We start from the raw sequence: 16,384 nt of genomic DNA on the forward strand, positions 1-16,384 counted from the left end.
ACATCTTGTCTGGATTACTGCAATGCTCTCTACATGGGGCTCCCCCTGAAGAGCACTCGGAGGCTCCAGTTGGTCCAGAATGCGGCTGCGCAGGTGATAGAGGGAGCCCCTCGTGGCTCCCATGTGACACCTCTCCTGCGCAGACTGCACTGGCTACCTGTGGCCTTTCGGGTGCGCTTCAAGGTTTTGGTAACTATCTTCAAAGCGCTCCATGGCATAGGGCCGGGCTACTTACGGGACCGTCTGCTGCCACCGATTGCCTCCCACCGACCCATGCACTCTCACAGGGAAGGACTCCTTAGGGTGCTGTCAATCAGGCAGTGCCGACTGGTGACACCCAGGGGGAGGGCCTTTTTTGTGGGGGCTCTCACCCTCTGGAACGAACTTCCCCCAGGTCTTCGTCAACTTCCTGACCTTCGAACCTTTCACCGCGAGCTTAAGACACATCTATTTATTTGCGCAGGACTGGACTAGAATTTTAAATTTTAAATTTGGTTTTAATGGGGTTTTATTATTTTTATTGCAATTTTTAATATTTGGCCTTATTTAATAAGTTTTTTAAATTGGTGTTTTATTTTGTATTTATATGTATGTTTTTATTAAGCTGTGAACCGCCCTGAGTCCCTCGGGAGATAGGGCGGTATAAAAATGTGATTAAATAAATAAATAAATAATAAATAAATAATTTGGCTGACCTGTTGCCTATTCCAGTCTACTCTGACAGGTACTTACTTCAAAAATTCATGATAAAACTCATACTAAGAAATAAGTTAGTCATCCATGCCTTCCCGGAATTCACCCAATAACACCAAACCAAATCCTATAGTTTTGCAGTTAATCAATATGCAAGACAGGGTGATTTTTAATTTTAAGGGTCTCTTTTCTTGCCAAGTACTTGAAGGCGTTAGCAGCTGCTGAACCCAGCCTAATTAGATAATTTCCAGTTCAGCAGATTGTTTAGATCCAGAAAATGGTCAGTAGCAGGTTGCTCCTAGTTAATGTAAATGAGCATTGCATTTAAAAGGGGAGGGAGGGAGGGAAGGAAGGAATGAGGCAAGGAAGCAAGAAAAGGAAAGAAGAGAAAGAGAAAGGAAGAGAAAGAGAAAGGAAGGAAGGAAGGAAGGAAGGAAGGAAGGAAGGAAGAAAAGGAAAGAAAGGAAAAATGGAAGGGAGGGAGGAAGGAAGGAAAGAAAGTAGAAGAGAAAGAGAAAGGAAGGAAAAAGGAAGGAAGGGCTAAATTTTGCTTTATTATTGAAACAATCTACTTGTTTGTTAATGGATGGATGGATTGATGGATGGATATCTTGATTTTTATCTCTCTCTCTGTCTCTCTCTCTCACACACACACACACACTCACACACACACACACACACACACACAGAGACTGAGAGAGGGAGGAAGGGGAAGAGAGGGAGGGAGAGAGAGAGGGAGGGAGGAAGGAGGGAGGGGGAGAGCAGGAGGGGAGGAGGAGGAGAGAGAGGGAGGGAGGAGGAGAGGAGGCGGGAGGTAGGGGAGAAAGGAGGAGAGAGAGGGGAGAGAGAGGGAGGAGGAGAGAGAGAGGGAGGGAGAGAGGAGGAAGGGAGAGAGAAGGAGGGCAGAGAGAGGAGGGGAGAGAAAGGGAGAGAGGAGGGAGGGAGAGTGAGAGTGGGAGGAGGGAGATAGGGAGGAGAGGAGAGAGAGGAGAGAGAGGAGGAGGAGGGGGAGACAGAGAGGAGAGGGGAGAGGGAGGAGAGAGGGAGGGAGGAAGGAGGAGGGGAGAGAGAGGGAGGGAGGAGGAGGAGAGAGAGGGAGGAGGAGGAGGCGGGAGGTAGGGGGAGAAAGGGAGGGAGAGAGAGAGAGGAGAGGAGGAGAGAGAGGTGGGAGGAGAGAGGGAGGAAGGGAGAGAGGAGAGGGCAGAGAGAGGAGGGGAGAGAGGGGAGAGAGGGAGGAGGGGAGAGAGTGAGAGTGGGAGGGAGGGAGATAGGGAGGGAGAGGGGAGAGAGAGAGAGGGAGGGAGGGAGGAGGGAGACAGAGAGGGAGGGAGGGAGAGAGAGATTATCCTAAATCCAGGCCCAAAGCCACCTTCTGTTTCCGCTGCCTGAAAACACCCCGAACCGCGGAGCAACCTGTCATTCTATATAAATAAGGATCGATCCCACCCACCCCCTCCCTCTCTCGCACTCTGCCTTTCAGCCCATCATCAAGATAACGTGTCCCCCCCCTCCCCCGTCTTATTTAAGAGGCAGACCCATCCCTGTGATCCTGAAGAACAGCCAGACATTCATCCTTTTTTTCTTTTCTCTCCTGGAGAAATCTGTAGTTGCCATTTCTTCTTTCATTTGCATTTTAATAGAAAAACTTTTCAGCTGGGTCCCACGCGAAAAGCCGCCACCTGCATTTAAATGAGAGGTTCTCTCCCTGTCCTTCCCCAGTTTCTCCCCCGCTTCTCTTCAACTACTTTGGCAGAAAAGGTTGACGTTTTGATGAAGGAGCAGCTGGATGCCCTCTCGATCCCCCTAAACCAGTGATGGCTATCCTTTTTGCCATCGGGTGCCAGAAAGGGGGGGTGCAGCAGAGAGGGGTTGCGCGTGCCAACACCTATAATTCTATGCGTCTCACCCCTGTGCATGCACACGTGACCCCCCCCACATTCCCCTCATTTCTGGCATGCAATGGCCTTGTAGGCCCGTTTTTCTCTCTCACCTGACTCCAGAGCCTTTCTAGGAGTCTGGGGAGGGCAAAAACGGCCTTCCCCCACCCTGGAGGTCCTCCGGAGGCCGAAAATGGCCCATTTGCCAACTTCCATGGGACTGGAAGGCCCGGTTTTTTGCTGTCCCCAGCCTCCAGGGCCTCTCTAGGAGTTTGGGGAGAGCAAAAACACCCTTTCCCCCTCCCCCCCAGAGGTCCTCCAGATGCCAGAAACGGCCCGTTTGCCAACTGCCGGTGGGACTCTATGCTGAGCTCACATGCCCACTGATATGGCTACGCGTGCCACCTGTGGCATACGTGCCATAGGATTGCCATAATGGCCCTAAACCAAGATTTTTCTCCACTTGGGTGACTTTTAAGATGTGTAGATTTCAACTCTCAGAATTCCCCAGCCAATTTTACTTCAAGGAACTTTTTTTTCCTCTCCTGTTAGCTGAACCCAAAACCCAGTTAGCTCATTTCCAGCTCAACAGGTTGCACGGACCCACAAAATGAGTTAATTCAGTTAATTCTGATCCTGTGACCTTGGAAATGCGGTGGCCGTAAGTACAAAAAAACACAGTCATATGGAGCACTGCTGTAATTACAAATGGTCACTCCATGTACGGGTTATAAGTCGAGGACTATCTATACCCTGAATTGGGGGGGGGGGGGGAAACCTGAAACCAACTGGAAAAAACAACAACAACCATACAATATTATTCCGTTTTTAATGTTGCCACAACCACAACATCTCAGCTCTTCACAAAACCGCACAAGGCTGCAGCAAAATCTAGCAAGTGACTATCCTAGAATAAATATTTGATATTCCTTTTAGTTTTCCTCTCTTCCTCCCTCCCTGTTTTTTCCTGCCTCCTGTTTTTTTTTTTTAGATCCCCAGCTCCAAACCTCGCTTTATTTCTTACTCTTTGTATAAGTTTACTCGCAGCTTTCATTGGCAGGTGAACAACTGCTATCCGTAAAGTAAAATAAATACTAGTCCTTTCCAGTCCCGAGAGAGCCTAGGAATTTCCGCAGGTGTTACAATCATAACACACAGAAATTTATTATCATCTCATTACAGGTGTGTGGTATGTGGCTGTGGTCTATTAATGATTCACAGCTGCCTTAACAGATTCTAGATCGCACAACTCACAAGGCTGTGGGTGCAGGGCCATGTGGTATCCGCTGTACAGGTAGTCCTCGATTTATGACCGCAACTGAGCCACAAATTCCTGTCGCTAAGCGAGACATTTGTCAAGGGAGCTTTGCCCCATTTGGCCACCTTACTTGCCGCGGCTGTTAAGCGAATCACTGCTGTTGTTGTGTGAAACTGGCTTCCACCGTTGACGTTGGTCGCAAAAGGGGATCGCGGGACTCCTCGACTTACAACCGTTTGTTTTGCGACCGTTCAAAGTTACAGCAGCACTGAAAAATGTGACTTATGGCCGGTTTTCACAGTTACGACCGTTTCAACATCCCCCAGGGTCACATGATCCAAATCTGGATGCTTGGTGACTGACTCATGTTTGTGAGGGTTGCAGGGTCCTGGGGTCATTTGATCCATTCTTGCGACCTTCTGACGAGCAAAGTCAATGGGGGAGCCAGGTTCACTTAACAACTGTGTGACTAACTTAACTACTGCAGTGATTCACTTAACAATGGTCGTAAAATGGAGCAAAACTCACTTAACAATGGTCTTAACACTTATCAATGGAAGGAACGTCTCAGCTGTCGCCCCAGGATTCAGGACCATACAGGTTTCCCTAGTCACACACTGTCCTCTGCTGAAGTTGAGGAGAGCTCAGTGTATTTCTGAAATTTCCCGCCAATTTTGTGGGCAGGAGGGGCGCGATGGCTCAGTGGTTAAAGACCCTGAGCTTGTCAACTAGAAAGCTGACACCCCAGGTTCGAGACCCGAGCGCTGTGCGATGAGGGGGAGCTCCGTTCCTTGCTCCAGCTTCTTCCCACCTAGCTGTTCGAAAGCATGCAAATGTGAGTAGATCAATAGGTACCACTTTGGTGAGAAGGAAACAGCATTCGGCATATAATCGTACTGACCACATGGCCATGGAAGCATGGATGGGATTCTACCGGTTCAGTATCTCTGATGATCAGCTGGGAGTGAACCAGCTTGCCCCAATGATCAGATGGGCCTGCCCGCCTGCCCACCGACACTGTTTTCCTACCTTTATCTTCTCAGCTGATTCACGCAGTAGAGTGGATTGTCACGCGAATCAACTGTGTTACTCCTCTGAAGAAACCAGGAAGTGATTTTTTTTTCAAACTGTGCACACGCGTGCGTGCACAAATCGTGTGATCACCGAACCAGCTGAAGACATGCTCCTTCAGCTAGGAAACAGAGATGAGCAGTGCCCCAACCAGACATGGGAAATCTTTACCTCTATCATTTGAGAAATCACCTGGAGGACATCTCCAAACCTTTCCAGGGGAAACGAGAAACCTGTTCTGTCCCCCCGCCTCACATAGGAAGACACACGAGCAAACGACGTCTACCAGTAATTTATTTTTACAAGCCGACCTGAATCCCTTTAGCAGATAAAAGTGCTGGCAGCTACTTTCCGAATGCCTGCCAAGATTCTTATCACCTCTAGAAACAGGAGTCAGCGTATCTGTAGTCTGTTGCTGGAGCAACCAAGAGTTCAAAGAGTAGTCAGAAGTCATTCACAAAATCCAAGCCTTAATTCCGAAAAATATCCCATCCGAAACTCACGTTATGCAGTTTTTGTCCGTCACAGAGCGTGCAGAGCAACCCCACCCACTTTTATCCCCTGTGGGGCATGGCTCAGTGACTCAGCAATCTCTTGCCTCTCCACACCTCTTCCATTGCTGCACACGCCTCTCCCTCCGATGCTGCCTGGGATCAATCCAAGATTGATTTTCATCACTCCCTATTAGTGGGTGCTCCGACATGCCTTCCTCCTGGCCTTCAGCTGGAACCTGAGGCATTGCCAGAAAGGAGGGTCCTGGAGAGGGAGGCCTAGTCAGCTCCTCCCCATCACTTTCAGAGTCATCTTCCTCCATGAGGACACGCTCGGGAGCTGGAGTCACAACAAAACCCTCCCTGGTCTCCTAAGGGCAGGATATCACCTTCTGCCATCACTTTGTGAACCATTCCTCCAAATGTCTTCTTTTGCGAGTATAAACATGAAACATCTTAGAGGTGACTGTGTGAAATGCCAGAATATTCATATATGCCCCGAGGCCAACCTCATTAGGAAGCGAGTGTAAAAATATCTTACTTCGCTCCTGAGAGATTTCCAACTCAAGAGGAATTTCCAAGGGGAGGCCTTTCCCTCAAACAGAATGAGAACTGGTACAAAAAATAAATCCATTTTTTTCTTTCGGACACTCGTCTTTAAGCCAAGGATTCACCATACTTCTAGTCCTCACAATTTAGTGACCGTTCGGTTACAATGGCACTGAAAAAGGTGGCTTATGATCGTTTTTCACACGAAAATTCGTCTGAATTTTCAAAATTCACGAAAATTCGTCTGAATTTTCAAAATTCACGAAAATTCGTGTGAAGTTTCAAAATTCATGAAAATTCGTGTGAATTTTCAAAATTCACAAAAATTCAAAATCTGGCCGCTGGCAGATGGTTCATATTTATGACAGTCGCAGTATCAATTGACATTTCACTACCCAACTAGGTAACATCATCAGTGTTAGAAGAGAGGTGGGGTTTGCAGAATGGAGGAAGAGGAGGAGATGGGTGATTCTCTTGCAGATGTTTCATCACCCAGCTAGATAAGATCATCAGTGTTAAAAGGGAGTGGAAAAAGAATGCCCTGTTAAATTTGGTATTTTCAACGGGCAGTCCTCAACTTTTGACCAAAATGGAGGCCTAAATTTCTGTTACTAAAGGAAGACAGTAGTTCAATGAATTTTGCCCCCTTTTACAAACTTAGTAATTTATGATGGTCGTGGTGTCCCCAGGGTCATGCGATCCCCTTTCTAACAAGCAAAAGCCATGGGGAAGATGGAGTCACTCAACAACCATGTGACTTACTTAACAATTGCAGTGATTCGCTTAACAAACGTGGCAAGAAAGGTCGTAAAAATGGGTTACAAGTTCACTTAACCAATGTTTCACTTAGCAATGGAACTTTCGGGCTCAATTGTGTCTGTTAAGTCGAGGACTAGCTGTAGCTACAGAAGCTTACTTGCTTATTTGTTTGTTTGTTTGTTTGTTTGCCCATCTGGCTACAAATGATGACCACAACCTCACATCATCATGGCGCAAACCTCTTTTTGCAGAAGGAGCATGCCATCACACACACACCCACACACATGTGCAGAAGAGGCAGGGTTGTGTTGCAATTTGCACACAAGTAACAGATTCGGAAAGGAGGCCAAGTCAAAATTTACCGCAAAATTTACCTCTTCAGTTTTTAATTGCAAATATTTTGGATTTGATTTCTACAATCTGCCTGAGAGATCATGAAAGTCACCCTTGTGTACTGCTCTTTAAAGCAGCTGCGTCTTTTCCTGGATTCCAGGCAATCTCAATTGAAACTCAATCAGAATAGAGCTGGAAGGGACCTTGGAGGTCTTCTAGTCCAACCCGGCTACTCAAGCAGGACACCCTATACAGGGAATTCTCGACTTATGACCATGACTGAGCCCCAAATTGATGTTGTTAAGTGAGTTTTGCCCCATTTTACGACTTTTCTTGTCATAGTTGTCACAGTTATTAAGTTAGTAACACAATTGTTAAGTGAATCTGGCTTCCCCATTGACTTTGCTGGGCAGAAGGTCACAAAAGTGATGTAAGGTTTCCTGCCTGGGCAGGGGGTTGGACTAGATGACCTCCAAGGTCCCTTCCATTTCTGTTGCTGTTGTTGTTGTTGTTATTATTATTATTATTATGGATCGCACGACTCTGGGACACTGCGACCATCATAAATATGAACCAGCTGCCAAGCACCCAAATGTACATCACGTGACCATGGGGATGCTGCAACAGTTGTAAGTGTGGAACGTGCTTGTGTCACTTTTTTCTCAATGCTGTTGTAACTCAGAATGTTCACTAAATGAACTGTTCTAAGTCGAGGACTACCTGTACCATTTCAGACAAATGGCTGTCCAGTCTCTTCTTAAAATCCTCCAGGAATGGAGCACCCACAATTTCTGAAGGCAAGCTGAACCGGGCTATTTTAAAAGCACAGGGGTACTTTAAAAGGACAGGGCTACTTTAAAAGGACACAGCTACTTGAAAAGCACAGGGCTACTTTAAAAGGACATGGTTATTTAAAAGCACAGGGCTACTTCAAAAGGATAGGACTACTTTAAAAGGACAGGGCTACTTTAAAAGGACAGGGCTATTTAAAAGGACAGGGCTATTTTAAAAGGACAGGGTTACTTTAAAAGCATAGGGCTACTTTCAAAGCACAGGGCTACTTTCAAAGGACAGAGCTACTTTAAAAGGACAGGGCTACTTTAAAAGTACAGGGCTACTTTAAAAGCATAGGGATACTTTAAAAGTACAGGGCTACTTTAAAAGGATAGGGCTACTTTAAAAGCACAGGGCTACTTTAAAAGGACAGTGCTACTTTTAAAGGACATGGCTATTTAAAAGCACAGGGCTATTTTAAAAGGACAGGGTTACTTTAAAAGCATAGGGATACTTTACATGTACAGGACTACTTTAAAAGGATAGGGCTACTTTAAAAGCACAGGGCTACTTTAAAAGGACAGTGCTACTTTTAAAGGACATGACTATTTACAAGCACAGGGCTATTTTAAAAGGACAGGGCTACTTTAAAAGCACAGGGCTACTTTAAAAGCACAGGGCTACTTTAAAAGGACAGGGCTACTTTAAAAGCACAGGGCTACTTTAAAAGGACAGGGCTACTTTAAAAGCACATGGCTACTTTAAAAGGACAGGGCTACTTTAAAAGGACATGGCTACTTTAAAAGCACATGGCTACTTTAAAAGGACAGGGCTACTTTAAAAGGCTACCTGGCAGATCTGAAGCACAGACTTACCGTGAAGTAATAGAACTGGGAGGATTTCGCCATGAATTCTGGCCTGCATTCAGCCACGCAAATGTCCACGTATCCAGCATGCTGGCTGAGTTTCGCTTCACCCATCTCACAGACAATTCTAGAAAGAAAGCAGAGATGTTCAAAGTCTGAGCTTTTCCTTTGGTGAACTACTTCTCAGTTTCCAAAGAGAGATTCATGGCATTACCAGCTGGATTGATGGCAAGGAAAAATGTTTGTAAAATTGTGGAGGGCAGAAATGCACGTGGGCTACTTGGCGCTCTCTGAGCTCGGTTGCTTTCCTACAGACATTTCATGACCCTACTAGGTAACATCATCAGTGTTAGAAGAGAGAGGGGTTGCAAAATGGAGGAGGAAGAGGAGGAGATGAGTGATTCTCTTCCAGACGTTTCATCACCCATCTAGGTAACATCATCAGTGTTAGAAGGGGAGTAGACAATGAATGCCCTGCTAAATTTGGTGCTTTCAAACCATAGGTAGTCCTCAACTTATGACCAGAATGGAGGCTTACATTTCTGCTACTAAGGAAGACAGTTAAATGAATTTTGTCCCTTTTTTACAAACTTAGTAATTTATGATGGTTGTGGTGTCCCAGGATCACGTGATCCCCTTTTGAGACCCTCTGACAAGCAAAATTGATGGGGAAGCCAGATTCACTTAACAACCGTGTTACTAACTTGACCACTGCAGTGATTCACTTAACGACTGTGGCAAGAAAGGTCGTAAAATGGGGCAAATTTCACTTAACAACTGTCTCAGCATCGGAAATTTTGGGTTCAATTCTGGTCGTAAATCAAGCAGTACCTATATTATTTTCCTACAATCTAATTGGTAAAAGTCAGACTAATTTAGAAGCCTTTTTTCCAAGCTCGCCACCAGCTGATTTTATTGGATGAAGTGCAATTTCCCCCCAAAGCTTAGGTCCCCCAGCCAGAGTTCAGATATTGGGACTGCGGGCCCATAATTTCGAAACCCTGCAAGGATGTTGCATGTGCAAGGGACAGGATTTCCAGTCCAGTTCATCTGGAGTCAACCTGGTCCCTACCGCCCACTAGTGGGCGTTCCAGCTTTCATGGTGAGCGGTAGGGGTTTTGTTCGATACTGAAGCACTTTCCTTTTTTAAAATTTAATTGACTTTAAAAAAAAAATTCATAGCATTATTTAAAAACATTTTCATTAGGTTTTCATAAAATTCCCCGTGACAATTTAAATTTCTGAAAATATACTATTTGTATCGCCCGCGCATAAGTTTAGTTCACGTTACGTAAGTGAAACTAAATGGCGCTATAGTGCGACCGCAAACAAAAGAGCCTCGTCCCAGAATAGCTCGCGCATCTCCCCCCCACACCACCCAGCTGTAACAGACAAGCAGAGCTGGTAACCGGCACCGCCCCCAAACCCAATCCATGATGCGCGAGAGGCATGTGCAGACGACAATACACGACGCATTTCTGTGGCAGCATTGGGTGGTTAGAAAATTTTACTACTAACAGAGATACCAAAGTGGGCGGTAGGTATAAAAAGATTGACTACCGCTTATCTGGAGGGCACCAGGTTGGTGAAGCTCGTTTTGCTTTCAACTAATTTCAGAGCTCGGTGGCCTGAGATGGACCCAAAAAATGATGGATGGAGAACCAAGATCTCCAGTTCAAGCAAAAGATGAAGCTGGGTGGAGATGATTCTGGCCTTCGCCCAGAGCAGAACGTGGGATGGGTTGCTATGTGTTTAGAACTCCGGGGAGCTTTGCCCTTAAAGGTTGATTACTATTTGATGCCACATAAACTCAAGATTGCCTCCTGAATCATCTTGGCACTGACTGGGAATTGCAGGATATTATTATTATTATTATCATATACATTAAACATGAAACTCTGTCAACTGAACATTTAAAAATGTGTCACAAATATGATTGACTGGTGCTAACGGTTGATACGGGTTGCTGCCAGCGTCCTAGGTATCAACCAAGTATCTTCTTAAAATATACAATGTTCCAAGTAGCGCAGTTTTTTGCAGTTCCGCTGGTGTTATTGCAGGAAGCTGCAATTTCTTGATGTTTTTTGTAAAATTCTTGGACATGGTACCAAGTGCCCCGATGACCATGGGTATCATTGTGACTTGTTTCATCCATAATCGTGTAGTTTCGATATTTTGTGATTTTTTTCCAGTTCTTTTTCTTCGACTCCGGCATCTCCTGGTACAGCGATATCAATAAATTGTACGCTTCGGCCCTTGAAAACCATGAAAGCTGGCGTGCTGTGTTCCAAATGACGATCCGTCTGTATTCGAAAGTCCCACAAGATCTTCACCTTCTCATTTTCTATAACTTTTTCCACTTTATGTTCCCATGATTTTTTGGATACAGGCAACTTGTATTTTTTACATAATGACCAGTGGATTCATTTAGCAACTCGGTCGTGTCTAGCTTTGTAATCAGTTTGTGCGATTTTGCTGCACTCACATGTAAGTGTGAAACAGTTTCAACTTTGTCATTGCAAAGTCAGCAATTTGGATTGTCAGTGGTTTTTTGTATCTTTGTTTTCTACTACTACTTCTACTACTACTACTACTTCTTCTTCTTCTTCTTCTTCTTCTTCTTCTTCTTCTTCTTCTTCTTCTTCTTCTTCTTCTTCTTCTTCTTCTTCTTCTTCTTCTTCCTCCCCTCTTACTCCTCCTCTTGCTCCCTCCTCTTCTCCTCCTCCCACTTCCACTTCTTCCTCTCCTTCTCTTCTTCCCCTTCCCCTCTTTTTCCTTTTTTAAAAAATAACGAAAGATTCTCTAGACCTTGCAAACTGTTTTGCATTATTTGTACAAAAAAAAATCTAATTGTAGTCTCTTATTGTTAACCCAGATTACAAAAATAGGGATGCCTACTGCTTAGACTTGTTTGCGGTCAGAGTATCTTACAGGCCTAATTACAATTTTTTAAAAAATAAGTTAATGCATTTGCATGACTCTGCAGTGATCCTAACTAATTTTGAGAAAGTGGGGACAGATACAAGTTAGAAAATGGTTATTGGTGATTTAAATGTTAGTAAGTAAGTTGTTGTTTGGTTGTTTGGTTGTTTGGTTGTTTGGTTGGTTGGATGGGTGGGTGGGTGGGTGGGTGGGTGGATGCAGGGGTGGGCTGCTGAGAGTTTGCAGGGGTTCTGGAGAACCTCTAGCTAAGATTCTGGGCAGTTCAGAGAACCCCCAAATCCCACTCCTGGATGGCCTCACCCATCCCCCCCAGCCTCACCCATCCCTCCCAGGAGTCCTCTGATGGCCTATTTTGGGGGAGACTGACTAGGCCACGCCCACCCAGAAACCGGGCAGAGAACCCCTTGCTAAAAATTCTGAAGCCCACCCCTGGATGGATGGATGTGTGTGTTGGGTGGGTGAATTGTTCAATGGATGGGTGGATGGGTGTGTGTGTGTGTGTGTGTGTTGGGTGGATGGTTGTAGGATGGATGGATGGATGGATAGATGGATGGATGGATGTGTGTGTGTGTTGGTTGGATGGGTGGGTGGATGGGTGGGTGGATGGATGGTTGTAGGATGGATGGATGTGTGTGTTGGGTGGGTGAATTGTTCAATGGATGGGTGGATGGGTGTGTGTGTGTGTGTGTGTGTTGGGTGGATGGTTGTAGGATGGATGGATGGATGGATAGATGGATGGATGGATGTGTGTGTGTGTTGGTTGGATGGGTGGGTGGATGGATGGTTGTAGGATGGATGGATGAGTGTGTGTTGGGTGGGTGAATTGTTCAATGGATGGGTGGATGTGTGTGTGTGTGTGTGTGTGTTGGGTGGATGGTTGTAGGATGGATGGATGTGTGTGTGTGTGTGTGTGTTGGGTGGGTGAATTGTTGAATGGATGGATAGATGGATGGATGTGTGTGTGTGTTGGTTGGTTGGGTGGTTGGGTGGATGGATGAATGGTTGTAGGATGGATGGATGAGTGTGTGTTGGGTGGGTGAATTGTTGGATGGATGGATAGATGGATGGATGGATGGATGGATGGATGGATGGATGGATGGATGGGTGCGTGTTGGGTGGGTGAATTGTTCAATGGATGGGTGGATGGGTGTGTGTGTGTGTGTGTGTGTGTTGGGTGGATGGTTGTAGGATGGATGGATGGATGGAAGGATGGATGGATGGATGAGTGTGTGTTGGGTGGGTGAATTGTTGGATGGATGGATGGATAGATGGATAGATGGATGTGTGTGTGTTGGGTGAGTAGGTGGGTGGGTGAATTGTTGGATGGATGATGGGTGGGTGGATGGGTTGTAGGATGGAAGGATGGAAGGAAGGATGGATGGATGGTGGAGGGAAGCAGTAGAAAATTCTAGAACTATTGATTAAATTGGGAAGCCAGCCAAACCACCAAAACACCATGGCCATGGAAGCCATGTTTGATACAGTTTCCAGGAAAACAACCTGGACTCTTCTGCAAAGTCCCCTCCCTCCCCAAATCAAGGTCCCCTTGTGGGGATTCCCTCTTTGGCTTGCAAGTCCAGATTCCTTTGCAACCCCACCCTGGCCTTAAGGTTTTTTTGAGACGTTTTTGCCCTGCAGACCTCACTTACTGCTCTGCTGGGATGTATCCATCCATCAAGGGAACACACTCCACGCCAGCAACTTTGACATGGGTTGCGATGTCCCAGAATTCCAGACCGAGATTTTCTCCTCGGATGGTCACCCTGGTCCCTCCTTCGCGAGGTCCTCTCACTGGACTTATCTAAGAAAACAGAGTTCTAGTTAGGAAAAGTTAAAAAGATGGAAAGGAAATCAAAACCACTTCTTGCTTAATGCCTTTCACTCAGGGGTGAAATCTAGCAGGTTCTGACAGGTTCTGGCGAACCGGTAGCAGAAATTTTGAGTAGTTCGGAAAACTGGCAAATACCAACTCTGGCTAGCCCCAGAGTGATTGGAGATTTTGCAATATCCTTCCCCTGGAGTGGGAAGGGAAGGGAGATTTTGCAGTATCCTTCCCTTGGAGTGGGGAGGGAATGGAGATTTTGCAATATCCTTCCTCTGGAGTGGGAAGGGAATGGAGATTTTGCAATATCCTTCCTCTGGAGTGGGAAGGGAAGGGAGATTTTGCAGTATCCTTCCCTTGGAGTGGGGAGGGAAGGGATATTTTGCAATATCCTCCCTCTGGAGTGGGGAGGGAATGGAGATTTTGCAATATCGTTCCTCTGGAGTGGGAAGGGAATGGAGATTTTGCAATATCTTTCCTCTGGAGTGGGAAGGGAATGAAGATTTTGCAATATGCTTCCTCTTGAGTGGGAAGGGAAGGGAGATTTTGCAGTATCCTTCCCTTGGAGTGGGGAGGGAAGGGAGATTTTGCAATATCCTTCCTCTGGAGTGGGGAGGGAAGGGAGATTTTGCAATATCGTTCCTCTGGAGTGGGAAGGGAAGGGAGATTTTGCAGTATCCTTCTCCTGCCACACCCACCAAGCCACACCACGCCCACCAAGCCACGCCCACAGAACCGGTAGTAAAAAAAAATTGGATTTCACAACTGTTCTCACTGCGTGCCTTATCCAAGTCACCCCCCAGTTCTTCTTTTTTTGTAGTTTTTTTATTTTTTATACACAAAAAACATACAAAACATCTTTTCTGAACAAAATATCTGTCAGGTATATGTTAACCTCCAATTTAGTTCTTTTCCACCACTTCTTCCATGCGTTCATCAATATATTTTCTCTCCTTTTTCTTTCCCTATTTGCAATCCTCTTATATAACTAACCTTACTCTTCACCCCCAATTTTAATCTTTTATCAAATTATCCCTCTTTTCCCCCCCTTTTTTCCCCACTGCCATTTATATAACATAATAACAGAGTTGGAAGGGACCTTGGAGGTCTTCTAGTCCAACCCCCTGCTGAGGCAGGAAACCCTACACCATTTCAGACAAATGGCTATCCAACATTTTCTTAAAAAATTCCAGTGTTGAAGCATTCACAACTTCTGCAGGCAAGTTGTTCCACTGATTAATTGTTCTCACTGTCAGGAAATTTCTCCTTAGTTCTAAGTTGCTTCTCTCCTTGATTAGTTTCCACCCATTGCTTCTTGTTCTACCCTCAGGTGCTTTGGAGAACAGCCCGACTCCCTCTTCTTCTGGGGCAACCCCTGAGATATTGGAAGACTGCTATCATGTCTCCCCTAGTCCTTCTTTTCATTAAACTAGACATACCCAGTTCCTGCAACCGTTCTTCATATGTTTTAGCCTCCAGTCCCCTAGTCATATTCGTTGCTCTTCTCTGCACTCTTTCTAGAGTCTCAACATCTTTTTTACATCGTGGCGACCAAAACTGAATGCAATATTAAACCCTTTTATTCCCCTTTAATGTATATTCTTTTACATTTGATTAACATCTTATCTTTGATATGTTGATTAACATCAACATCAATCATGTCTTTACATTTCAATGACAAATTATAAATTGTTGGCCATAATCCAAAAAGAAATAGAAAAAAAAAGACAAGCAAAGACTCAGTTTAAAATTTTTACATAGTAGTTTCTACAATATCATTAAAACTAGAAATCCACAATAACCTTCAAACAACTTTTCTCATATTAGAATCCACTCTCATTATTTACATGTTTCCAATCTCATTAATATTTCAACCAGTACTTTATTTCAATTCTTTTTTTTTATTTTCCTCTCTTTTTCTTTCTTCCTCTGAAAGTTCTTTACTCTCTTTGCTTGTCCTGTATTTCCACCCATTCTCCTTTTCCTCCCTTCCTCTATATTTATCTTTTCTCTATTAATTCCTAAGTAATTTTTTGACTCTATTTTTTTCCTTGCCTTCTTTCTCTCCTTGTCTCTTCCTCCCTTCCTTGTTTTTCCCCCCCCCTTCTTATTTGCAATGCTTCCCCCTTTAGTCTCCTCATTCCCCTTTTACAAATTTCGTTTTTCCCACCGGTTCTGACCCCGTCCACGTGGAGCTGAATAGAGACTAATTTGCATGCCTACCAGTTCGATCATTTTAACCAGCTTTTCCCAGTTAGTGGGACCCAGCCCTGAGAGCAATTTAGTGACAAGGGGTCTGGAAGTGGCTTGCAATCTTGCAGCCACGATAGAAAAAGCATTTTTGAGGCAAACATAATGGCAGGCATTTGTTCTTGGCTTATGAGGATAGCCTTGGAGGATATTCCATCGGCCCAAATTTTTAGGTCGAGGTATCCAATGGCACACTTCTTAAATTTGAAGCTCAGTGGGGAGGCATTTGTCGAATCAAGCTCTGCGTGGCTCAGTAAAGCTCCCTTCCTTCCTGTCATAATTTCGCAAAGCTGTCAAAACAGTCATATTTCACCAGGAATGTTATTTATTTCCTGGTTGTTGGTTTTTAAATCTATTTATCGGGCACGAAGAAAGAAGAGAAGTAGAAGCAGGAGGAGGACTGTGAGGTCCTTGGTGCTCCCTGAGGTTAGTTGTTTTCCTGCAGACATTTCATGACCCAAGTAGGTAACATCATCAGTGCTAAAAGGGAGAGGGGTTTGCAGAGAAGAGGAGGAGGAGGAGGAGGAGGAGGAGGAGGAGGAGAAGGGACAAGGAGAAGGAGAAGAAGAAAAAGAAAGAAGGAGAAGGAGGGGAGGAAGAAGGAAGGAGAGGAAGGTGAAGGAAGAAGTAGAGGGAGAAGGAAGAAGGAAGAAGAAAGAGGGAAGGAGTGGAAGGTGAAGGAGAGGGAGAGGGAAGAA

The 16,384-nt window shown here is 45.1% G+C and overlaps 1 protein-coding gene across 1 annotated transcript in view; it reads right to left on the reverse strand.

Moving 5' to 3' along the window:
• PLXNA4 (plexin A4) overlaps positions 1-16,384 on the reverse strand; it is a 703,335-nt gene that overhangs the window by 105,268 nt on the left and 581,683 nt on the right. The window contains exons 14-15 of the mRNA XM_058190650.1: positions 13,264-13,415; positions 8,681-8,798 (exon numbers count right to left, since the gene is read on the reverse strand). Of these exons, the coding sequence (XP_058046633.1) occupies positions 8,681-8,798; positions 13,264-13,415 (270 nt within the window). The remainder of the gene's footprint in view (positions 1-8,680; positions 8,799-13,263; positions 13,416-16,384) is intronic.

Source organism: Ahaetulla prasina, chromosome 7 (genome assembly GCF_028640845.1).
Source record: "Ahaetulla prasina isolate Xishuangbanna chromosome 7, ASM2864084v1, whole genome shotgun sequence".
Classification (NCBI taxonomy): Eukaryota; Metazoa; Chordata; class Lepidosauria; order Squamata; family Colubridae; genus Ahaetulla; species Ahaetulla prasina.